General features: G+C 33.9%; 1 protein-coding gene across 1 annotated transcript in view; it reads left to right on the plus strand.

Moving 5' to 3' along the window:
* The first annotated feature begins 2587 nt into the window (after positions 1-2587).
* Positions 2588-27332, plus strand: part of MYO3A (myosin IIIA) — a 259420-nt gene continuing 234675 nt past the window's right edge. The window contains exons 1-2 of the mRNA XM_074195073.1: positions 2588-2755; positions 6757-6891. Of these exons, the coding sequence (XP_074051174.1) occupies positions 2588-2755; positions 6757-6891 (303 nt within the window). The remainder of the gene's footprint in view (positions 2756-6756; positions 6892-27332) is intronic.

The raw sequence follows: 27332 nt of genomic DNA on the forward strand, positions 1-27332 counted from the left end.
ACATTTACTATGTGAAAAGCATTGTGTTAAGTTCTAGGGGAGGTAAATAGAAAAGCAAGACAGTCCCTGACCTTAAGAGCTTACATTCTAATGGGGGAGAGAAGTCATATGGAAGGTCTCAGCTGTAGAGCAGAAGGCAAAGTCTCATGGTCCAATGGGTACAGAGGCAAAGCTGATGCTGTTACCTCTTCTTTAAAATAATTCAGGAGTATAAAAATAGTATTAGTTTTTGATGGCGAACCATTTGACAGTGTCAAGGGCTCTGATGGCAAGAAATGCTTGGACCTTCAAAAGCTGTGGTCATATAGTACTTGCCAAAGCAAGCTGGCCTACATCTACATAGGGGTTATTTCTATTCCACTGACCACAGGCACTGGATTTAAAGTCTCGCTTTTCCTTTGATTTTTGGGGGGTTCACGGTCCTCGTGTCCATTGGTGTCTGAGAAGAAATGGTGAGCAAGGTAGTGAGTGGTAATGGTATACCTGTCACTCACTGACTTCTGTCCTTCTCAGGGAATCTTTATGTTTACGAGGCTGGCAATGGTAGGGAATAACTGACCTCTTTACCGGAGTTGCTTCCCTGATGATGCCTCGGAGGGCTAGTCTGGAAGTAGTTATGGCAGCATGGAACAGCCCCTCTCAGGATCCATGCTTATGTAACTCTTGTAGCATTAGTCGGTAATAGTTATTTTTCTTTTTTCTTTATTTAAATTTTAATTTATGAGATAAAACAAGTATTTCTTTTTTTAAGTTTTTTTTTTTTTTTTTGCAGGGCAATGGGATTAAGTGGCTTGCCCAGGGACATGCAGCTAGGTAATTATTAAGTGTCTGAGGTCAGATTTCAACTCCAGGGCCAGTGCTCTATCCACTGCACCACCTAGCTGCCCCAAAACAAGTAATTCTATAACTATAATTTTTAAAAGAGTGCACATGAAACTGTAAATATATATAGTGTAAAATTTGCTATTCCTCTTAACTATATAATAAAGTTATCATGTAAATTTTCCCCCTTTTTTCTCTTCCCTTCCCCCATCCTGGAGATGGCTACCATTGGGCACACATATGTATACACATGTAAAATCATTCCATACATGCATCTATCAGTTCTTTCTTTAAAGGCAGATAGCATCTTCTTTCTTATATCCTTTGTTGTTAATTTGAATAATTATAATAGTAAAAAAAATAACCACTCAAAGTTATTCTCAAAATAATATTGTTGTTACCATTTACAACATTCTCTTGGTTCTACTTATTTCCCTCTTCGTTAGTTCACGCAAGTCTACCCATGTTTATTTAGATCTTCAAGGACACTGTTCTTGCCAAGACTTTTTCGTTCAGGGACCTGGGCTGTCTACATCTGGATATAAGAAGAAATGGTGGTCAGGATGTCAGTGGCGGGCTGACTTGCCAGCCATAGACTTCCTTCTGTATCTCCTTCAGGATGCCCTGCTTCTTTGGCTAGGCTGACGTGACTGCTTTGTAGGTGTCACTTGATGGTCCCTTTTCATAGGAGTTGCTTTTCTAGATGATAGCTGAGAGAACTCGTCTGTATTCTTTCTTTGTGTCTTTTTATTTTATCACAGTGACAGACTTTCACATAGTAACCACTTAATTAGTGTTTGCCCATTTAAATATCAAGCATTTTTCATATCATTCAGTACTTAAATAGCCAACAAAACCCTATTAAATCATGAGATTTGCGGGAGAGATCTATATTTGGAATTAATGGTTCTTTTTGAAATTTATTCACAGATAGAATTGAATTTTTTCCTATGATTTATAGAATGAATCTGATTTAGTGGAGAAAAATCTAGGGTCAAGGAACCTTGGTTAAATACTGCCTCAGACACATAATTAGGTATGTGACTATTGGGAAGCCCCTTTACCTTTCAGAGGATCAGTTTCCTCATCTACAAAATAAAACTAATAATACTTTAGCTACCTACCTCATAGGGTCTTTATAAAGAAAGTTCTTTGCAAAAATTGAGAGCCTCTTATAACAGCAATTATTAACTTGGGGTAACCCCGTCTATGTACAGGTTTACCAGCATTTATGAACTTGGATACAAAATTATTATGCAGCTTTTGTCTTTTATTACCCCGTGTATTTTACTTTATCCATTTAAAACATTATCTTGAAAAGAAGTACATAGATTTCATCAGTCTTCCAAAGGGGCCCAAAACACAAAAATAGTTCAGTACTTTTGTCATGTCATGATAATAATTAATAATAATAGTAATAGCTAACATATAGTGCTTTATGTTTGCAAAGAGCTTTACAAATGCTATTTCATTTTATCCTTACAACAAGCTGAGATATAGATATGATTACAATCCACACTTTATAGGTGAGGAGACTGAGACAGACAGAGGTCAAGTGATATGCCCAGGGTCATACAGTTAGTATCCAAGGTTGAAGTTGAACTCAGGAACTTCCTAACTCTTGTAGCTATTGTCTTTAAAGTATGACTTACTATTATGTATTTTATTTAATGTTGCAACACATACATTATTTACAGTTGCTCATATAGTTGAAATGTTGGACTTCTTGCTTTTTCCTTTCTTTTTCTAGAAACAAATCTTTGAGATGCTGCCATTAACTGGAAGAACTATCACATTTGATAGCTTTCCTGATCCTTCAGACACATGGGAAATCACTGAAACAATCGGAAAAGGGACTTATGGGAAAGTTTTTAAAGTGTTGAACAAGAAAAATGGCCAAAAAGCAGCAGTTAAAATCCTGGACCCAGTCCATGTGAGTCACAGCTTTTTATAATTAGCTTTCTTTGAATCCTCATGCATTCTCTGGTTGTCTTATCTTGTTTTGCCAATCACAGTCACATTTTGGAACAAATTATAGTTTTAAAAGGGACAAAGATGGAAAAGGCCCTCAGAAGGGTTGTCTAGTTTATAGGACATTGCACTGAAGGGTACATCAGTAGGATCAAATCCCTCATCAAAGGTTCTGTAAAATCACATCAATACCAGATTCACAGTTCACAAAGGGTCCTTGAGAGGTCTTCTTATACAAATCAAATTCCATGTCATTGGATTTCAGCAGAAGTGTTCCTGGATCATATGAAAAAATTGGATATTTACCTTGTGGCAAATAGCATCCATGGGAGGTGAATCATGTTTTCAGGGCAATGAAGTAGGATTAAACTTTTCACAGAATGGAAAAATAATATTTTCAAAATCTAAGCAATTTGTAAAGAATAGCTGGTCATCAGAGTAAGGAGATGTAATTCTTATGGCTTTTTGTCTACAAGTGAATAGGTATATGTGGATGCATGCAAGTATATACAAAATAGTTACTTTTTGTGTGTACATAATACAAATTTACACATATACACATGGTGTACATAGTATATATGCTTAAAAAGAGATTGATTTTGTAGGATATATGATTTTAACCACAGAGCAGCCTCTTGGGTAGGCAAATCAGATCAGTTACTTGTTTGTAGTTCAAAAGTCTTAAAAAAGTTCTATTGCCACTGAAAAGTTTAAAAAAATTTTTCTGTGGTCAAACAGCTAATATATAGCATATTTAGGATTTAAACCCAGAACTAAGACAAGACTTTTATCCATTCTGCCTTGCAATCAACTCCACAATTATTTATATTATTAGTCCTCATTAGATAGACTCCATCCCAGACCATGAATCCCTATTTCTTGAGCTATACTCCAAAATCTCAAATCTTATTCTCTTTTACCTTCATCTGCTATACTCTTTAGTAACTTTCTTTAGTTAGAAACTATGAAGAAAAACGTACTGAAGACCCTTATATCTTCAATTTCTTATTCTGGAGTTTATAATGTCTTGTAGAGTTTGATAGATTCTGTCTATATGGTTGTTCCTAACCATCGTTAAAGCATAAGATGCTATCTAATGCTAGCATAAAAGCTTTCCCGAAATTGCATAGTTTATTCTTCTCTTCCTAAGAGTTTACGTATCTTTATCCTCCAACAGAGGTTAAATTTGCCCTTCTGCCTTGTTTATTTGTTTGTTGTTTTCCTTGAAGTAATGAAAAAAGGAGAATGCTTTCAAGGAATTGTTGATTCTGATAGCTTTCAGAATGGATAAATTTTCTTCTACCCTAACCTATAGAGACCAAACTGCTCTTGGTGTACATTTATCCTCCAATTGCTCGCCTATGTAAATCTATTACCAATTTAGTTGTGACAAAAAGACAAGGACTGAAAGAGGCAATGGAATGAGTTCATATGTCTTCCCATATGTGCTATCAAAATCTTACCTGCCTTGTCTTTGTCCTTTCTTCTTGGTGGAGATGGTTGAATGTTTTGTGGGGAAAAGTGGGAACAGAAAAGCAAAAAACAAGATATTGGATTTTGTTCTATTTCAAATACACGTATTAACTTCTTGAATATGCTATTAAATTTGACCCATTGCTGCCTTTATTCTCTTCCTAGTATTTATGTTTAAGACTGTTTCCCTACATTCATCATGTCACTTTTCAAATAAAAAAAGATTTATAACCAAAAGATTAGAATCATAGGGAAATTATTTTAAATGCCTCCAAGTATCTCATAAAGAGTGACTGGTTTTGATTTTTGAGAAACGAGATTTTCATTTTCTGCTACTGTTCCTGAATGCATAGTTTTTCCACAAACTAACAAGTGGAAGATGGCATAGTAGACAAGGATTATAGTCAAGACATCAAAAGACTCCTGGTGTTTGTCCTGGATTCTGCTATTATCCAATTGTATCCCTTTGGGCAAGTCACCTAAACACCTGGAACCTTTGGTTTATTCTTATAAAATGGTGAAGGTAGAACTGGAGAATCTCTGAAACTCAATAAACAGACTTAGTCTGTTTTAGGAGAATTGTTGAATAGGCTTTTGATGGTAAGGAGTAGCTATGTCTCAAATTGAATTGTTCCTTTAGTCTTGATAGATCAGTAATATACGTTTGTAATATCCACACATCTCAACATGTGGAAAGTCCTACTAGTGCCTAGAGCACTTTCATTTTGAGGCATAAATTTATAATATTATATAATATTTAATATTTTATTATACTGTATTAAATATCATATAATTGTACCATATAATTATATATATTATATAAAAATAATGTGTATATTACATGTAATTGTTGCACAATATTGACACATGTATGATATAACTGGACAAATAAATAAATCTATATGAATATTCATTTGTGTGTAAATAGAGGTTAAGACTTTGTGGGCAAATAAAGCGGCATGTGCTTATACATTTGTGCATACACAGATATATTTTCCCACAAAGTCATAAACTCCTTTCATTAAAACTTCTATAATTATCTCTTTTAACACTTTTACTTAGATACAGTACCATTTTCTGCCTCCTTTTAATGCAAATTAATTATTGGTAATTAAACTGAAGACATTTTTAATTTTAGAGATACTTCAAAGCAGTGAAATGTTTTTAAAGTAGAGAGAAACAAGAGCTGGTCTAATGCCCTAAAAGTCTGACTTCATTTTTTAGCTCTGTCCTCTTACTAGTTGTGCTACCATGAATAAATACACCAACTCTTTAAACCTCAGTGTCCTCCTTTGTAAAAAGGAGGGTAGGAGGAAGTTGGCTTAGATGATATCTAGGGGGGGTTTATGTTCTAACTTTCCATAAACTCTAAAATGTCTGCTTTTTTTTTTAAAAAAAAAGTGTTTTATTTGAATTAATTTTAGTCACTAAGACAACTAGCTCTTTTTCTTTTCTAAGAGTATATTTGATAACCCCATATTGTTCTATCATTATGAATTACATGATCAATATACTTTTTTATTTTTCTTTTCCTCTGGTGAATTATGTGCCTGTAATTCCAGGTTTACCGATAGCCTTCTCTGGATTGTTCAGACTATTAAATTTGCTTCTCCCTTAGTTTGGAGAGTTATGTCCATTTAAACTAATTATTTATTTAAAAGTTAACTTCATGATTTGCTCAACTCTTGCTGGTATCTTCCCACTGAGATTTTCTCTGATTTATCCTGCATGTATCTTGTAAGTATATAGTTGCTAGTGTATTATTTCCCCCATTGAATTCTGAACTTCTTAAGAGCAGATTCTGTCTATTTTACCTTTCTTTATATACCCAGCACTTAGCACATTGTCTTAGATATATTAGCCACTTAAAAATTCTGGTTTTCTTGACTTTGCAAGTAGCTCTTCCTTGATACTATACTAGATAAATCAAACTAAAAGGCACATAAAAATCTACTGTTCCTCTATTTAAATCATGTCTCTTCAGTTAATGACCTTTTACCATTAACCTCCCAATCTTGGATATATCTTTGTAACATCTTCTTTTCCCATTTCTTCCTAGTCTGATGCAATAACAGCATGATTTGAAATAGTAGTTCTTTTCCTGAACCAAACTCTTTAAATATGAGAAATTATCATCCATAGTGTTTATAACATGTCACTAAGCTCCTATAGAGGCAACATAACAGTGGATAGAAGGCAGGCCTTGCAGTGAAGGAATTCAAATCCTATCAAATCCATTACAAACTAGTTCTGTGCCCCAAGGCTACTGACTTTACCTCTCTAGAGCAATGTTACAGATGAGTTACAAATATGCTTTGGTGAATGATGTTTTTACATGAAAAATTCTTCACCCTGATGAAATCATGTCTAGATCCTCACCTTAGGGGGAGGGGGGATTTTACTTCATTTTTGCTTTGCTTGGCAAACCTTAATCACTTGTGTCCTTATTTCTTTGTTTTTTATAACACTCTTCTCACCATTTCCATCTAGGATATTGATGAAGAGATAGAAGCAGAATACCACATCTTGAAAGCCCTTTCTGATCACCCCAACGTCGTCAAGTTCTATGGGATGTTCTTCAAGAAAGGCAAAAAGAATGGCGACCAGCTCTGGCTGGTTCTTGAGGTAAGTCTTGAATCCTTCCTTAAACTGGGGAAGATTTAAGAAAGAAGCTCTAGTTTACCTTTGATGACTTACTAAGGCTTCTAGAAACTTGAAACCATCCATTTGCCATTTAATCTCTTTATGCCCAAGACTAGCCTGAATCTTCCTAGAATAATCAATCTATTCTGGATTCTTCGTCTTGAGAACTATCAGGAATGAACAAGCAATTCACATAAATTGCAAATATATGATTAAAGAATGAGAGTTGGGGCGGCTAGGTGGCTCAGTGGATAGAGCACCTGGCCTGGAGTCAGGAGTACCTGAGTTCAAATGTGGCCTCAGACACTTAATAATTACCCAGCTGTGTGGCCTTGGGCAAGCCACTTAACCTCATTGCCTTGCAAAAACAAAAACGAAAACAAACCCAAAAAAAGTGTTAAAGAGCCTACAAGGAAAGGAAGAAGAAATTAGAATGCTTCATTCTAGAGAAGAGTAAACTATAGATTAGCTTAATTTGGGCCTTTATGAAAAATTAGCATGCAAAAGAAAATAAGGAACTATTTAAATCTTTTTTTTTTATTCTCTCCTTGGTAGATACAATGCTTTAATCAATCAAATGAGGCTTTGATGTAAGGAAAAACACCTTATTAAATGTGAAATAATTTATCAAGGGAGGTTGTGGAAAAAAATTTTAAGGATTCTAAAATAAATTGCCCTCAATTTGGTGGGTCCTTACTAAAGACAGGGAGCAAACTAGAAGATGACCTGTTACTACATCCACCAGCCTTTGATAAAGCTTATTTCTCAGAATTATCTTTAACAATCAATTGATATGTCTGCACAAATGGTTTAGTTGTTGCTTCAGAAATTGCCACTAAATCCAGGCAAATTCAGTGTAACCATTAAGAAATCATCTGATCCTCAAATTTACTGTATTGTTTCTCTAGTAAAGTAACTACATCATACAGATATTGTGTATATCCTGTATATTCTTGTATGTGCATGTCTGCTTTTTCTTTTTACTTTTTATACATTGTTTGTGTTATTCTTCAAAGTTTCATTTTATTAAAATTTGAATTGAATCAATATTTTTATTTGCTTTTTTACTGGCTTTGAATATTTTTCAGTATCTTCCTAAAACTATTATCATTTTCCCTTCTATGAGAAAGGGTTTTTTTTAGGTTTTTGCAAGGCAATGGGGTTAAAGTAGCTAGCCCAAGGCCACACAGCTGGGTAATTATTAAGTGTCTGAGGTAAGATTTGAACTCAGGTACTCCTGACTCCAAAGTCAGTGCTCTATCCACTGCACCACCTGGACACCCCTATATGAAAGTTTTATAACAACAAAGTTAATGTTCCCCTTTCACAAACTGTCATGAAGCTTTAGTTTCTTTTAACTATTCTGATATGTTTTGTTTACTTAAGGTTAATAAAAATAAAACATTTTTACATATATTTATAATTTGCTATTATGTGCAGAACAGTAATCCTCAAATTTTTGGTCTCAAGAACCTTTACACACTTAAAAATTATTGAGAATTCCATAAAGATTTGATTTGATTTTTATTTATTTTATAGATAAATAAAATATCTTTTCTTTATATATTTATAATTTATATTTACTTGAAGCTCTCTCTTTTCCTGATTCCTCTCAGTTTCCAGGGCCAAACTCTATTCTATTTAACTACCTTGTATAAATTTGTGTTTATTTTCTATTTGTGTGGATTTTTTCTATTAATATTTTTCATCTAAAAAATAAAAACACTGTAATAGTATAATGAATGCAGTTTTGACTTCTCAAAGGCTCTTGGGGACTTCCCCCAAGGTTCCCATCTCATGCTTTAAAAGCTACTGGTTCAGATCACACATCTTATCTCAGCTTACCAAGGATTCAAAAGAATCATCTCCATTTTGGGTCCACCAAATTTAATTAGAATATGCCAGTGTTCAAGCCTTACAGTATTTTTTTCAAAATGCAGTGTTGACTCCATAGTATTGAAAAAGTTTTTGAATAAATATCCCATTCTTTTCTATATATAAAAAGTGTGTGGATAGAAATTCTACTTAGTTCAAACCTAAAGTATGTCTTTATGAAGTACACTAGGTAAAAATTCTATCCAACAAGCATTATAGCAATATCTTTTCTCTAATGTTAATTTCCTATCCTCATTTTAATAACTTTACTTTAATAACTTTACTTCAGCCTTTTCTATTTTCTATTTTGAGGTTGGTTATTTTATTGCAACATTTACTGGAGAGATAATAAGAAAAACTGAGTAATGTAGCATGAGAGTATCTAAATCCGGGTAAAACAAACTAATCTCCTTTATGCTCGATGCTAACAATACTCCATCTTCAACCTCTGTGTCTTTACTCTAGGCTTCCTTCATGCCTGGAATTCACTGTTTCCTTACTACCACCTCATAAGTTTCCATGTCTTCTTGCAAGGTCCAATTCGGGCACCATTTGCTTATATTAAGCTTTTAGAGGAAGTTAGGTTAGCATAGTAAGTAAAGTAAGAAAGGCCCAATTTCAAATCCAGCCTATGTGAATCTGAGCAAGTGATATGATCTGTCTGCCTCAGTTTCTTCAATAGAAAATGGGAATAATAATAGTACCTATATCCCACAGTTACTATAAGGATCAAATGATATTTTATTTATAAATTGCTTAGTACCATGTCTTATATATAATAGATACTTAATATAGGCTTGTACTTTTCTCTTTTCCTAATTCCTCTCAACTTCCAGTACCTTCTCTGCCAAACTATATTAACTACTTTGTATAGATTTTTTATTTACTTTGTATTTATTATATACACACACATATTATATATATATACATATATATAATATCTTTTATGCATACTTGTTTCCCTTATTAGCAAGTAAACTTATTTTGGGTAGAGATTATTTCATTGCCTGTATTTGTATTACCATTGATTAGCATTTAATAAGTCTTCAATAAATACTCATTGATTGATTGATTCTGAACCAAATGGGATATGACACTTAAATTGCTCTTTGTATTTACGTTTTTTAGTTGGGTTTTTTTTTTGGCAATGCAATGGGGTTAAGTGACTTGCCAAAGGTCACACATCTAGGTAATTATTAAATGCCTGAGGTCAAATTTGAACTCAGGTCCTCCTGATTCCAGGGCTAGTGCTCTATCACTATGCCACCTAGCTGCCCCGTATTTACAGTTTATTGTTAATATGATTAGGAAGAGGTATAGTGGATTGAAAGCTGGACGTGAAATTAGGAGGTCCTGGATTCTAATCTTGCTTAGTAGTTTAATATAGCTATGTGACCATGACAAATTAGTTAACCTCTCTGGTTCTTAATTTCCTTCTCAATAAAATGAGATACTTGAACTCAATGACTTCTGAGCATTCTTTCATCTCAAATATCAATGATCCTATGTAATGCTTATCTATATCATTTCAAAAATCCTCCATATGGGATTTACCCAGTGTTCTGGGAGAATTCCTCTAGATTTCTTCCTAAAGGCAAGTATGGACTGTTCATCAGTTAGCCTTCCTTCTTGCTAGATTATTGGTCCATCTTTCCTCTTCCTAGTCATACAGTTCTCTGATGACATCCACATACCACTTCTGCATAGCTCTCTGTTGATATTTTCTGCAACTTCCTTTTGTGTTATAGTTTCATTTATAATATGGACATTATGATTAATAGGATTCCATTCCTACTGTAATATGTCCACTCATTCATCACTGAACAAGGATGTCACACAGCATACAAACAACTAAGTTAATGTTTATAGTCTGTCTAAAAATTGTATGATTCTTAGGACATTCTGTCTCCCTTTTCTCCTTTCTGTCACCATCATTGCAAAAGTGAAAGGAATTGAGCACCATCTTATATTTTCCTTTGTCTAATGGGATTGCCAAGACCAAAGAATTCATCACCAATGATTAATCAGTTAATCAGCCTATTAACAATGAGTCTTAACCTTACTGGAAGAGTCAATGAAAGCAAATATAATCTGCTGGAATGCCACACCAAGCTTTTCTATTATGATTGAACTTGTCAGAGCTTGTGTTTCTCTGGCATTGCCCTCAAGAACAGAGGGTTCCTTCTTTACCAAAGGTATCAGAGTAGGACATTGTCAAGGAAAAATTTTAGGGAAATTGGGAGTGGGAAGAGAAAAGGCCCAAGATTTCATCAACATGGAAAATTCCTAATGTGGAAACTTCCTCCACTGCTATCACTATGGATCAATTAACTCTTCTCAACTTAAAAAAGTTGCCTGGTACAAGGTGATTAAGTAACTTGTCCATGGTCGTAAAGTCATAACGCCATTGTATATCAGATGGAGAACTGGATCCCAGAACTTCTCTATCCAAGAATAACTGTTATCCACTACTCTAGATTTCCACATAACACAATAGCCTGTTAAAGATCTAACCTCACACAGACATTCAAAGGAGAAGGAAAAATTGCCTCTCTCTCTCTCTCTCTCTCTCTCTCTCTCTATATATATATATATATATATATATATATATATATATATTTCATGCATGTTGTAGAAGAAAGTAAGCTTTCAAATTTATGCAAGAGCCTGTATTTATCTGTGGAAATTAGGCAAATTGCTCACATGCACAAGTGATTAGATGCTTAATTACCTGCTCTGAAACACAAATAGTAGAAGGCGCTGCTACTGAAGCACTTAGGAAGATTTGACTGGTGGCAAATTTTATCCTATAAAATGACTGCTAATCACGCCTCTCAGCCAATTAAGGCTCAAATAAGTTATGCCTGCCAAGAGCCCCAGTAGAATGGTTCCATGAAAACCATATTATTTTAACCAGCCTCTTTTGCTTACCTCCACTTTAAAAATATAGGTTTGCAACACAATGCAAAATCAGAAAGGTTTCTAGGGAAAAGAGAACACTTGAATACTGAATGACTTCCCTCATTATGAGTTTGGCTCGTGGGGAGGAATGCTGCTAGTCTTGACTAAAAAAAATAAAACAAAAAAATTTGCTTTTTGTCCTTTGCTTCTTCATGACTCAGAAAAATCTTCAATTTTTATTTCAATCTAGGGTTGAAGATGTAGTGATACCTTTATGTTCTGCCTAGGTAAACTATTTTCTTTCCGTGCTATATATATTTTTTAATTCAGAAGAAGATGGGCTTAAGAATCAATAGTTTCTTATTTTTAATATTCATCGTTTTTCTTTTTTATTGTGAAAAGGAATTAGGGGTGGGAGTTACACTTGGGAATGATGGAAAAACTTTCTTTATACCTTCAGTCTTCCTTTTATAATTCAAATATAATCATTTACTATTTGAATGGCACTGGATAATTCATATAATCTCTCCAGATCCTGGACGAAATTTGTGCTGGAAGGAACCTCAGTGTCATCTAGTTCATAGGTGTCAAGCATGAACCACAGGCCACATGTGTCCCATAGCATCCTGAATGTGACCTGAATCAAATTAAAGTGAAATTGGGAAATAATTTACAAAATTTAAAAAAAAATACAATGTAACATAGATACCATTGATATGTGATTTTCTAAATCAATGTGCAAACCATGGGGATTCTTATGTATATCTTAACAGTTCCCATTTCTATCCTAATTTGACCCCACTTATATAATCTAACCTCCTTATTTCATTTTTTCTTTTTAAAATGATGATTTATTGATGTATTTCTAAAGTATCTTTGTCACCACCTAATGAGAAAAAACTTTCCCTTGTAATAGGCAAGTACAATCAAGCAAAACAAATCATTACAATGGGTACATCTGAATACATGACTTTTTAGTGCTTCGTATCCAGCCTAAAAAAATAAATATTTAATAAGTGCCTGATAATTGACCAAATAACACAGGCATCTTTCCAAAACTACTGTCCACTTCCTCTTTGTTGAGAAGGGATATATTTCTTCATCAAGTCCTATGAAGCACTAATTGAAGGGCTGTTGATCAGAGGCCTGAACTTTTTCAGTGTTTTCCTTTTCCTTATTGTGCCCTTATCTTATAATTTATTCTCTTAGTTCTGCATAATTTTCTGAAACAATTTAGATGTCCCCAAGTTTCTTTGAATGCTCTGTATTTAGCATTTTTTTCTCTATTACATTTTATGACACATTATGCCTAGTCAATCTCCAGTCAATAAAGGATGGATATTCTTTCCTTCTAATGCTTTACTATTACAGAAAATGATGTTCTAAAAGTTTTTGAACTATGGGTCTCTTCTCTCTGTTTTGCATAGCCTTGGAATGTATGCTACTAATGCTATCATTAGCTCAGAGAATACAATTTAGTACTGTGTGTATGTGTTTAGTTCCTCTATTTTTTCCAGAATGGCTGCTCCTATAATGTATTCTCACAGTTCTACTGTCATCTCTGATTTTTGTCTTTAGTCATTTTGGATAATATGGAGGATCTAAAGTGATATTTTAGAATTGTCTTAATTTTTATTTCTCTATTAAGAGAATTATTTCACATTATTATCTATACCTTGGACTTCTTTATTTGAAAATTACCTATTTATATTTCTCTAGTTTATAAACTGGGTGATGCTTGTTGTTCTTTTATTTTTTTTTTATCTTGAATTTTAGTATGTGGGAGAGATATGCTAAAATGATTTTCTTCAAATTAACTACATGTCTTCTAACTACAGGTTCATTGATTTTATTTATGCAAAAGCTTTCCTATTTTATGTAACTGAAATTTGTATCATCCATGATTCCTTATTTATTTAGAATTTTTTTTGCCTATTCATAAGTATAGTGATAACTCCATTCTTCTCCATTTTTAATAATGTGATCTTTAATAGTTGGGTCATGTATTTCTTTGGAGTTTAATGCACTTTGATCTAAATATAATTTCAATCAAACATTTTCCCAGTTTTCCCAATGGTATTTGTTGAGTTATGTCAGTAAATATTATTGTTATTATTAGAGTGCTATTAAAATTATTATATTGCATTGCCTATTTAAATTTCTTTAAATTATGTATTTCTATGATGATTTAAATTATTATATATTGTACTAAGTTACTAAATACTGCTGTACCTACCACAGATCTTCTCTCTGACCTGGATAGATTTAGACTAAATCTATTATAGAAAATTGACTAGTCTAGAAATGCCTTTTATACTCAAGATGGTCCTTTTAAGTCAGAGATTCTTAACTAGGTGTCCACAGAAATATCTCAGGAACATCAGCAAAAAAAAAAATTGTTAAATACTATGAAAGAGATAGGAATAGGGGCAGCTGGGTGGCACAGTGGACAGAGCACTGATCCTGGAGTCAGGAAGAACTGAGTTCAAATCTGAACTCAAACACAATACTTACTTAGCTGTGTGACCTTAGGCAAGTTACATGACCCTATTGCTTTGCAAAAACGAAAAAAAAAAGATGGGAATATAAATACAAGCAGAGAAATTAAACTGGTTGAAGGCCCCCTCTGCTGAGGCATAGTAGAGAAAGTCCCTGGGGAGAGTCAAAGGTATAGTTTGGAAAAGAATGAAGATAAAGTTGGCCTAGGGTTCCTTTTTAAAAATGGAAGTTCTGGGGGCGGCTTGGTGGCATAGTGGATAGAACACCGGCCCTGGAGTCAGGAGTACCTGGGTTCAAATCCAGTCTCAGACACTTCATAATTACCTAGCTGTGTGACTTTGGGCAAGCCACTTAACCCCATTGCCTTAAAAAAAACTTAAAAATAAAAATAAAAATGGAGGTTCTTGAAGAACACTTTATACCATAACAGCAACATGGGGTTGATGATCAGTCTTCATGGATTTACTCATTCCATCAGTGCAACAATTAGGGACAATTTGGGATTATCTGTGATGGAGAATACAATCTGTATCCAAAGAAAGAATTGTGGAGTTTTAACATAAACAAAAGACAAAATTTTTTAATTTAAAAAAGTTATGTAATTTTACTATCTCATATTTTTTTTCTTAAAGATATGATTTCTCTCTCAACACATTCAATTTAGATCAATGTATAGCATGGAAACAATGAAAGGACTATCAGATTGCCTTTGTTAGGGGATGGGGGAGGGAAGCAAGATTAGGGGAAAATTGTAAAATTCAAAAATAAATAAATATATATATATATATATATATATATATATATATATATATATATATATATTAAAATGGAGGTTCTGTCATAAGCCAATTGACTAGAGGGAGAGGCTTCAGGGACAAAGGACAATACTATTATGAGAAGTAGACCAGAGACGGAGTGAGCTCACAGGATCACAGGATAAAAAGGTTTCCATAGCAAAGTGGGAAAAATCCTATGCAAAGTCCTATTCAAAGCCCAGAAAAGAATGAAGACATAGTTGTCCTAGGCCTCCTCCTTGAATGGAGATACTTTTTGTACTTTTAAGTTTGAGCCTCTAAGGGGGAAAGGATGCTCGATCATCACTCTCCTGAAATCTTGGAAGAAGAGGGGGAGAGAAAAACGTTTGGGAGATTTTAAAAAGCCATTAGTATTGGAAGCATAGCCTTCACAGGAGTCTTTCAACTACACATGATAGGTTAGACATAGTGAGATCTAATTAATTACTATTGCATAGCTCTCTTTTATTCACACTTCTGATTATTCTTAAATTATTTGAGGAAACACATTCTTATCACCCCAAATCATTTTTGGAAACACACCTTTTCACTTGTAAAATGGGAATAGGCATAGAAATTAGACCTTCATTAGTACATGGAATTAATGATGTCAACTCTGGTTGGCACTTGTAAGATAAAAGCTATATGATGGAGTTGTCACCACCCAAATATCTGCAGTGACTCCTTTTTCACAGACCTCTGCTTCCTATCTCTTTATATGAAAGAAAGAATCTTATATAAATATAATCTTTTTTCTATCCTCTATCATCAGCATCTCTTAACTTTCTGACTCTTATGATTCCTATTGTTTAGAAAAATAAGATGAACTCAAAGTAGCTGCCACGTGACACTGGCTAACCGTAGATGGAATATATTGGCAAAAGTCAGACTTGATCCTTCAGGTACCTCAGAACTCACTTGCTCTGGGAGAGTGAGTCCAGTGTTGCTTCATGAGTATGTGATGAATAATGTGTAATATTTTACTTGCATAAGATATACTATAGTGCTTGTGTAGCAATATATATATAGATATATAGATATATATATATATATATATATATCAATCTGGACTCAGAGTAGAAACAGAGAACAAGAATAGTTTATTTTATTTATTATTTAGGAATAAAAAATGCTTTTATTGATCCCAAACTTCCTGGGAAAGCAATGCTCCATTTTTTCAACATAACTATATAGCATGATACACAGAATAACACTACTCAAAAGATCTAAAAATGAATATCACATAGAGGTCAGTGAAAGGACATATGATGGGTGTGAGCTGGCACAGATAACTGTAGAGGAAATCTGAAGAACTAGAGTAAAGTATGTTATCGAGGAATTAGTTGATGGATCAAGAAGATGGAGTGGTCATATGGCAAGAGCCAAGGACATCAGGTGCTCATCCAGGATAGTAAAATGATAGTCTTGTGATCTCAGAAGAAATTGAGAAAGACCTCAAGCATACTGGATAGATCAACTAAAGTAAATCTTTGGTAGGACAATGATAAGAAACACAAAATATGGGAAGGCATGGAAAGGTTGAAATCTATATAAGTAAAAAGAATTCAAGATTTAATAAGATTACAGATAATTTGTATATTTGAATACAAATATTCATGTAAGTGTAATATAGATAGATAGTCTATTGTCTTTGCCATCAGAATATCAGCCCCTTGAGAGTAGAATGCTTTCATTTTTTTTCAGATTTTTGTTGCCAGGGGACAATTGGGTGGGCAGTGGGTAGAGCCCTGGCCTTGGAGTCAGGAGGACAGGAGTTTGAATCTGGCCTCAGATCTTGGACAAGCCACTTAACCCTAACTGCTTCACATCCAGGGCCATCTGCAGTTCTGATTCATATCTAGTCATTGAACTCAGATGGCTCTAGAGGAGAAAGTGAGGCTGGTGACTTAGCACAGCACCCCCTCACTCATACCCAATCCAAATGCTTGTCATGGTCTTCTTTGAAAATGAAGGACAAAAAAAAATCATTTGTGTTGCCAGTACGGCACACACAGTAGACTCTATAAATGTTTATTCATTGACTGAAGGCAGCAAAAGCTTGCCCCTTGGAAATTAGTTGAAAGGTCATCTGGTTCACACAAATACTGTCTTTTTGACCTAGGAGGTCATACTATTAAAGAAGCCAGTTTCTTCTAAATTCCAAGTAGACTGTAACTGTTCTTGTCATGGTGGTACAGTACTATGCACAAATATGCATCTAATTTAGCCCTGATTTATTCATCCTTAATAATTACATCAGTTTCACTAGTTGCTTGCCAATTATAGCAATTTTTCCTCTTTGAAATCATCTCTCTTTCAGTAAGATCAAAGACTTGTAATCACAGGTGGCATTAGGAAGCTCTAAAATTCAGTAAACACTCATAAAAGCTCTCAAATATAGATTTCAAATCATTGGCTGTGGCTTTCACAGCAAATAAGCATTACTCTCATGTGCCATGAATTATTAGGGGCTTTTTTGTTTTCCTACTTAAAGGTGGTATTCAGAGATCTCAGAAGCTTATATTTGCCTGTTAGGAAGAAGAGAATATAACCTAACAGAAGGGGCAGAGACAGTGTAATAGAGACAGAGAGGCACAGACAGAGACAGAGATGGAGACAGAGAGAGAGAAGATGAGAGACAGGCAGAGACCAAATTTCAGCAGGCCTAGATGTTATCTTTTGCTGAGTTCTGGAGGAGATGCTTCCATATGGAGGAGTAAATTAAAATTAATCCACATAATACTATAGTATACTGTGGGGAAGGTAAATATCAGCCTTTGAGTTGCACATAGAACCCAACCTTGTACTTCGTTCCTTCTCAGTGATATACAATTGCAGAAGAAATGTGATTGACAAGGTAATTTTTTTATGTTTCTAGAGAAGGAGAAGTCATTGCAGGCTCTCAGGTATAACAGGCTGCATTTTGATATGCTTATATAAGATGGCAGAAACAACTTTGTCATTTAAAAAATTTATTATCATTTTCATCATCATCCCTATTATCATTATCATTTTAGTTACAGCTCAGAAGAAAATCAAGGTCAAGGTGACTACCCTTTTTTTAAGCATACATGCTTATTTTTTAAATGGATTTTTTTCTACTATAGTGCTCTAAAGCCTCCTTCCCCTTCTCCAACTATCAGGGTATAAATAGTAAACATAGGCCTAATCAACAGTGACTCATTCCATTTCACTAAACCTGGCCTCTTTTTTAATCATATAATTATATGACATGACACACAAGCTTAAAATCTAAAATTCCTACTTAGCAAACAAAGCCCAAGTGAACTAGGAAAGGATTCTGCTTTTTTCCCTCCTACCTTTTTAATGAACTTGAATATATTACCACCGATACCTTGATTGCTTAACTCATTCTAATCTAAGTTAATAGCACTGGGGCTGAATTAGAGGAAACAATAAAGACATTCTTTTTTGTTTGGTATTTTTTTAGATTTTTATATTATAGATATTTCCAGATTATACCTATTCCCTAAGTGTGCTATTATTAAAAAAAGTAAACAATTAAGCAAACTTCACAACATAAATGACCTCATCTGAAAGTGCATGCAGCATTCTACCTCTATAGGACTCCTCATCCTCACTAATTTTATAGAGTTTCATTTTCTGGTTAACAAATGTCTATTTTCTTTTCTGCTCCTCCCAACCCCATTGGGTGAAAAATAAATAAAATCCTTTAACAAATATGAATATTGAAGCAAAAAAATTCTTTCTTGACTATATGCAAACGTGTGTTTGTGTATGTGTGTGTGTGTGTGTTTGTGTGTGTGTGTGTTGTCTCATTTTGACCCCCTAAGCTTATTATTTTTCTATCAAAAGGTAGAGGATATACTTTGCCCTCACTCCTCTGGAATGTTGGTCATTAACTATTGGATCATAGTTCCTATGGCTTTTGAAGCTGTTTGCTTTTATAGGGTTGTGATTGTATAATTCTTCATCGGTTTATAAAAGTCTTCAAAGTTGTTTATTTTTGTGTGCTTTTATATATTTTTTGAAAGCAATAGTGTTAAGCAACTTGCTCAAGGTCACACAGCTAGGCAATTGTTAATTGTATGGAACTGGATTTTAACTCAGGTCTTTCTGATTCCAGGACTGGTGCTCTACTCACTGCACCACCTAGCTACCCCCAAAGTTGCTTATTCTTTATAATACTTATGCTATAGGATAAATTGTTTTCTGGTCTTCCATATTTCACTGTGCATCAGTTCATTAAAGTCTTTCATGTCCTTTTTAAATCATTTATATCCTCATTTCTCATAATAAAATTCTATCACATTCCTGTATGATAATTTATTCAGCTTTTCTTTAATTTTTGAATATTTCTTTAGTTTCTAGTTTTTTTCAACACTGAAATGGCTACTATAATTATCAGACATTCAATAATTGTGTAATCATGGGCAAGTTATTTAGCCCTATTTGCCTCAGTTTCCTCATCTATAAAATGAGCTGCAGGAGAAAATGGCAAAACACTTCAGTATTTTTGTCAAGAAAATCTCACATGGGATCATGAAGGGTAAACTTGACTGAAAAAGACTAAAGAAGAAAACAACAAAGGACTTTTTCCCTTTCTTCTATGTTTTGGGGGGATAGATATGACTGTGATGCATCTGATTAAGAGGGCACATACTCTTTAGAACCTTTGTGCATAATTCCAAATTACTTTCCAGGATGATTGCAACCAGTTCATAGGTCCATTAACACTACATGGATGTTCCTATTTTTTCACATCTCCAATATTTGTCATTTTTCTTTTGTGTCATCTTTGCCAATATGATAGACGTAATAATTTTTTTCATATAACTATAGATAGTATGAATTACTTCCCTTCGAAATGCCTATTCCTTGGGTGCAGCTAGGTGATACAGTGGATAGAGCATCAGCCCTGGAGTAAGGAGGATCTGAATTCAAACCTAGTCTCAGATACTTAATAATTACTTAGCTGTGTGACTTTGGGCAGGTCACTTTAACTCCATTGTCTTGTCCTCCCCCCAAAACAACCTGCCTATTCCAGACCTTCCATGTCTTTAGACTATTTATGAGTTGTAGAATGACTCTTATTCTTATTAAGAAAAAATTATTTTCAAATCAAATATCTTAGAAATGAAATTTTATCAGAGAAACCTAAAGCAAAGATTTTTTATATTAATTACTTCCCTTTTAATATGAAAATTATCAGTTTTGGGCAAAAATTTTAAAATTTTATTCATGAATAATTATGTTTTATCTTCTGTGATCTTTTCTGTTCCTTGTTTTGTCATGAACTTTTCTTCTATCCGTAGATCTGATAGGTATTTTTTTTCCTATCTTTTTTTAATTTGTTTATGATGTGATCTTATATGTCTAGTTTATATTTCTATTCTGATATAGTAAAATTTCCTGATGTTTAACAATATTTTGCCTAGACTTGTGAAAGAGTGGTCTAATCATGGTATTGCTTGTACATGATGGCCATGGACCATAGACATTAGACAACTATACTGAAACCAAAAAAAATAGAGAGGCATTGTGATAGATTGTAATGAATGTTGCATTTAAAGTCAGAGAAGCTTCATTTAAATCTTTTCTTATTACCAAAGTGTCCTTGAGCAACTCAACTTCCTTTCTCTTTAGATCTTCAACTGTAAAATAAGGGTATTTAATTAGTTGGCATCTGGAATCTCCAGTGCTAAATCCAAGATCCACTGGCCTACTTTTACAATTTATTTGGACCACTTGGTTGGCAAGCCACAGTTTTCTCATATACCAAGTATGATTTTTTTCCCTTCATTCAAAAAGAATTTTTAAGTTCTGACTACATGCTAGTTGCTAGAGACAGAAAAACAAACAAACAAATGAAGCAGTTACTACTATTTCTGGAAGAAAGGTCTCTAGTCATTGTAAAGATCAGGCTATACTCCCTCTGTGGCAATAGTTGTCAAAATTTTTTATCTGAGGGCTCCCTTATAGGCTTAAAAATTATTGATAACTCATACTCAAAGAGTTTTTATTTGTGAGAATTATATCTATTTTTAGCAAAGCAGAAATTGAAACAATTTAGTGTTAGAAAAATAGTTTTGACCTCACAAAGATCTTGAAATGGTCTTGGGGTTCCCCAGCAGTTCCTGCTCTGGGAAATATTACATAATCTGATGCCTGAAGGATGACAGTTTAGAACCTCATCACATGTCATGCAGACTTTTGCAATAGCCTTGCCTCAAGTCTTCCGTCACTTCATCTTCCACTCAGCTATCAAAGTGATTTTCCTAAGTGGTAGGTTTGACCATGTCAATCTGTTCCTCAATAAACTCCAATGGCTAGCGATTACTTTCAAGATATGATAATAATAACAATAATAATTAATAATAATAGTTAACATTTTTATAACACTTACGATATACTAAGTATTTTATAATCATTATCTCTTTTGCTCTTCACAACAACCTTAAGAGCTACATGCTATTCTTATCCCCATTTTATAGATGGAGACTGGGATAAACAATAGTTAAGTGACTTGCCCAGTCACACAGCTCTGAAGTCAGGTCTTCCTAACTCCAAATCCTACAATCTATCCAATATATCACTTTGTTTGTCCATAAATTTCTTTAGGAATTAAAACTCTTCACAAGCAGACCCTTTGATACTTTTCTAATCTTCTCAAAATTCCCTTCCCCTTGGCTGACTTATTTATTATTCCTCACACATGATATATTATACCCCATTCTACTGAGTTTGCACTGGCTTTTTGTCATGTCTGTAATGTTCTCCTTCTCAACCTCTGATTCTTTGGCTTCCTTTAAGACTTAGTTCAAATGTTACCTCCTCTAGACTTTTCTTAGTCCCATCAGTTGCTAATGCCAATACCTCTAAGCATTCCTTCTATCTACTCCCTGTTAATCTATGTTCTGATTTACATCTGCTGTCTCCCCCATTGGAATGTGTTCCCTAGGGGCAGGAATTTCTACTTCTACTGAACACAGAGTCTAGAACAAGACAAATTATTATTAAATGTTTGTTGTTCAGCTGATCCATTGCTGTCTTTATCAAGATAAATAGTAATATGTAATTTAACCTGAATTCCATAAATGTTTCTACTTTTCCTACTGATTAAAAAAGAAATATTTTGTGGAAACATTATCATTGTACCTTTACATTAATAGTGATTTACTGACATCCAGAGTCCTAAAGTACTTTATGAAATATTTGTAAACCTATAATGTTCAGAAAACAAGAAGAAATTCAAATGCAGCATATTAAAAATATGTTTTTCCCAGTAGGTTACAAAATCCTTTATGGATAACAATTAAGAATATACATATCGCATGGGAGTGAAAAATAGGTTCCTTCAGATAAATGCCATTCTTTCTCGTGGATTATTGTGAAAATTTAAAACAATGGAAATACAGGACTATCCCTAGGCATAAATTTATGTAAATTTTAGTGTCCTTCCAACTCCCTTTTTAGGACCGCTCTTCCAACTCTTGTTAGAATTTATTTCACTTCCTATTCTCTCTGGCCTCTATTAATATCTACTCTCAACATACTGTTGCATTGGAAATAATTTTATCAATCTAAAACCATATGTGAATGAATAATGAAGACTGAGACATGCCTAGAACTATTAAAGACTGTGAGAACTTTAAATCAAAGAAATGAAGTTCTATATCTATTAGAAAGAAGCAAATGGAGGGGGGTGATATTTTGAACCAATTTGAACTATTGATAAAAGTATTTATAGTGTTTTAAAGTTAGTAATCATATTTCAAACATTATCTTTATAAAGTAACTAAAAGCTAGTCAGAAATCATGGCTATGAAGTCTAGAAAGTCAAGTCTTTATTCTTATTTGATTATTTCCCACAAACCTGAGTGTGGGGAAAGAAAACTCATCTCTAAATTTGGTGATAGTCACATGCATTTGGAAAATTTAAGGACAGTACCACTATCAATTATTTGTCATCATGTGTTATAGGATATCTCTTTAAGGTTGTTTTTAAATGTATGAATAGAGCCTTAATATAGAATTTTGTCCCAGTATTGCACAGTCCTTTAATTATGGTAGCTCTGGTTTTGGAAAATTATACTTCAATTTTGTTCGATTAGAGAACATCAAGGGTCTATTATAGCATTGTATTTCAAAGTAGTCTTCCTTTTATAAATCTCCTTTTCAGTCTGTCTTGGTGGATTTTAAATAGCACTTGACTGAAATGTGGCAGAGTTCATTCATTCACCTGGATGCAATTTTCATTAAAGGAGAAAATAAAGGAATTTTCTATTACAGAGCCACTGAGTGAAGAGTCCCCTTTTTATGGCTTCAGATAATTTTGATCATTTTGTACCTGCTTTCTAGAATAGTATTGTTCCACATCACTCATTAAGGTTTTTTTTTAATTGTATACTTAGAAAACCCTATGTGGCATCACTGGAACAAAGGGAAACATCAACCTAACACCAGTCAGATAATCACAATTTCTGAATTTGTAGGGTAAGAATTAAAAAGGTTTTGCTGCAGGACTTGGTGTATCTAGATCCAATATTTGCCTTTAAGTTTAATAGCTGGTATCCATATTTGGTTTAATAGCATTTTCTCCTTATTATAACTTTATATGCAACAGGGATTGGGAAAGGATGGGAAAATTGGGATGGAAAAAGATATAACATCTTTATTTAGATAAACTTATCTTCCTTTATTCTCTACTGTGCTTTATTTTATGCACGTAAAATTTTTTCTGGGATGGAGTCTGTCTATAGTTTTCATTCTCTGACCAAAGAGATATTATTATTATTCAAGAAAAAAGATAAGAACCCTGATACAGGGGAAGAAATCTTGACCCTTTACACTTCTGAGATAAAATCACTCCAAGGAGACATAGACAGAGAGCAAATTCCTCTGAGAGACTGGCTCTAGGAGTAGTTTAATTGGGCAGAATGGAGTAGGAAGTAGAAAGTTTTTCTGTTTCTCTATTCTTTCAACTGATTCTCCACAGTCTTGCTTCCTGTTTTCTCGCTTAGTATATCAGACGCAGCCTGAAAGACAGAGGAATTTAAAAAGCAAGGGGAAATAGTTTTCAGGTTATTTTCCATTTTAAATTGTCTCTGTCATTGATTCCTTCATCAAAGGGAAATTGAGGAAAATTGAGAATTTGCTCTTTTGTAATTTACTAAGTATTCAAACATAGAACTTTGCATTGTTTTATAGCATTTGAAGAGTACATCATGAAATTTGAAGTAAAAAATGTTATGTTCACAAGGACTTTTTATAATCAAAAAGAAGTAGAAAAGGATCCAGACTTTCAGTTTTACTTCTGAGTGGCCTCCTGGTATGGAAACTCCTTTCTTTGTTGCAGGTGGGGCATAGGAAATTAAGTAATTTGCCCATGGTCATATGACTAGAATAAGTCAAAGGAGACTTAGACCCAGTTTTTCCTAACTCCAAAGCTGATCATCTGTCCATTTCAACCTGCTTCTCCCAATCCCTCTCTTTTTAAAAGCATAAATCTATTTAACTATTCAGTCAGCTAATAAACATTTATTAAATATTTACTATTTACTAGGCAATATACAAAGTGCTGGACTACAAAGGAAAGTCACCCCCCCCCCACTAAAAGAGCCTGCTCTCATGGAATTTATATTCTGATGGCAAGAGACAATATCATGTATTTACAAGGTATTAGATGGAAAAATTAAATGAAAAGAAGACTTAGGAAGTTGAGTGTTGAAGGGGGAAAGAGGAACTGATGAAGGACTTGGAAAGTCCTTTTGTAGAAGGTTAGATCCTTGTAGAAAATGAAGGAGGCTGAGGTAGAAATCAGATATGGTGGATAGTCAATACAAAGACACAGAGATAGGAGGGTGTCATGACAAATGGAGGTCAGAATAATTGAGTCATGGAGTGTGTACAAGGTTACACTGTATAAGAAGGACGTGTAGGAAGGGGTCGAATTTTAAAGAACTTTAAATGCCAAACAAGGGAGTTTGTATTTTGATCCTGAAAAAGAGAGAGTCAGTGGAATTTATTAAACAGTAATGTGGGGCAGCTAAGTGGCGCAGTGGATAAAGCACCGGCCCTGGAGTCAGGAGTACCTGGGTTCAAATCCGGTCTCATACACTTAATAATTACCCAGCTGTGTGGCCTTGGGCAGGACACTTAATCCCATTTGTCTTGCAAAAAAACCTTTAAAAAGCCAATAATGTGACATCATAAGACCTTTGCTTTAGAAATTCACTTTGAAAACCAAGTGTGGATCTATGAGTTGGGGAGAGACTTGAGGCAGGATATTTATCCAGAAGGCTATTGAAATAGTTCAGGAGAATCATGAGAGCTTGAACTATAGTTGTGGATTATGGGGGAGAGAAAGGAGACATATGCAAAAGATAGAAATAATAAAATAAAAGATATAAAAGTAGAAATGACACAATCTGGCAAAATATTGGAAATGTAAGGTGATGAGTTAAGGATGACATGAAGATGAGTTAAGGTCTAGAATACTGGGAGGATAGTAGTTTCTTTGATGTTAAAAGGAAGTTTGGAAAGATGGTGGTAGGGTTTGGGGTGAACATAATAAGTTCTATTACATGTTGAGTTTCAGAAACCTATGGAATTGCCAGTTCTGGAAGTTCAGAAGATGTGAGGTGATACAGAACTTGAATACAATGGCTAAATTTGGGAAATTAATGACTCAAGGATACATATAAGGAATCTGTTATCTATCTCATAGGAAAAAACAACTGACCTAGAAAATATAGGAAGGAGAAAAAAATTGAAAATCATTTGACTACCTGAAAACCAAATAAGAAAAAAGAGCATAGACATCACATTTCAAAAAAATATATATTTTTAAAACTGTCTAAATATCTTAAAACCAAAAGGCAAAGTAGAAATCTCCTGAGAGAAACCCCAAAAGGATTTTTATCAGAATTCCCAGGACAAGGACCAAGTACTGCCATCAGAATGAAAGGATTCAAATATCAACAGGCCACAATCAAAATCACAAAGATTTAGCAGCTACTAATGTAAAAGAATGAAGGGCTAGGCATATGTTATGCTGGAATGCAAAGGAGCTAGGATTACAGCTAAAAATAACCTACTCTGCAAAATTTAGTATTATCCTTTTGGGGGGGGAGGAAGAATGGGTACAATGAAATAGAAGATTCAAGCATAAAAAGATCAGAGTTGGATAGAAAATTCAACATTTAAAGAAACTCAAGAGAAGCATAAAAATGGTAAGCATGAGTGAGAAATCATGAGACTAAACAAGGTTAACCTGTTTATATTCCTAAAAGGGGAAATACATAGAACCCCTTAGATCTTTATCCTCACTAGGAGTCTTAGAGGTAGTCTAATTAGATTGAATGTCTAGTTACAATTCTTTTATTTTAGGATAAGTTCAAAAAAAAAGAATGGAAGGATAGGGAAGAAGAATTCATTGAGAGGAGAGAAGGAAGAAGAAGAATAGGGAAATTATCTCACAAAAATGGGGCACATAAGTAAGAGTTTCTACAATGAATGGTGGTCTTAGGGGGAACAAGCAACTCTTAAACCTAAATATCATCTGAGAGAACAATACTAAAATCACACTATCATCTCTAATCCTTGCATTGGAATAAGGAGAATACACATAAATATACATAGTTGAATGCAGAAATCCTTGAAAAAACAGGAAAGTAAATGGGAAAGGGGTACAGAAAAAAGAAGGGAGTTGGAAATAAGAGAGACTAGATAAAGGAAGATAGTAGTCAAAAAAAGGAATCTTATGAAGGAGATAGAATTAAAGAAGGAAGTTTAAAAAATGGGATTGAGAGAAACACAGTTAATAATTATAACTGCGAATGTGAATAATTCACCCATAAAATGGAAAATCATAGCAGAGTAGATTAGAAACCATAATCCAATGACTTGCTATTTACAACAAATACAAATTAGTAAGATAAACACAGAATTAAAATAAGGGGTTGGAGTATTATCAATTATGCTTCAGCTGAAATAAAAAATAAAGTAAGGTAGTAATCATGATCTCAGACAAAGGAAAAGCAAAAATAGAACTAATTAAAAGAGATAATCAGGGAAAATACATTTTGCTAAAAGGTACCATAGACAAGGAAGTAATATAAAAATTTTTAAAGTAAATTTCTCCAAGAAAAACATCATTTCTCAAATATGCAGAGAATTAAGTCATTTATAAAATGTCATTCTCCCAAAATCAGGCAGTTTTCAAAATAAAGAAATAATGATATAAATAATCATATGGAAAAATACCCTAAATCACTGTTGATAAGAAAATACAAATTAAAACCACTCTGAGGTACCTTCTCACTTATCAGAAGTAACAAAACTGAAGGGGATGAGTAAAAATAGGTATAC

This window comes from Macrotis lagotis, chromosome 7 (assembly GCF_037893015.1).
Source record: "Macrotis lagotis isolate mMagLag1 chromosome 7, bilby.v1.9.chrom.fasta, whole genome shotgun sequence".
Classification (NCBI taxonomy): Eukaryota; Metazoa; Chordata; class Mammalia; order Peramelemorphia; family Peramelidae; genus Macrotis; species Macrotis lagotis.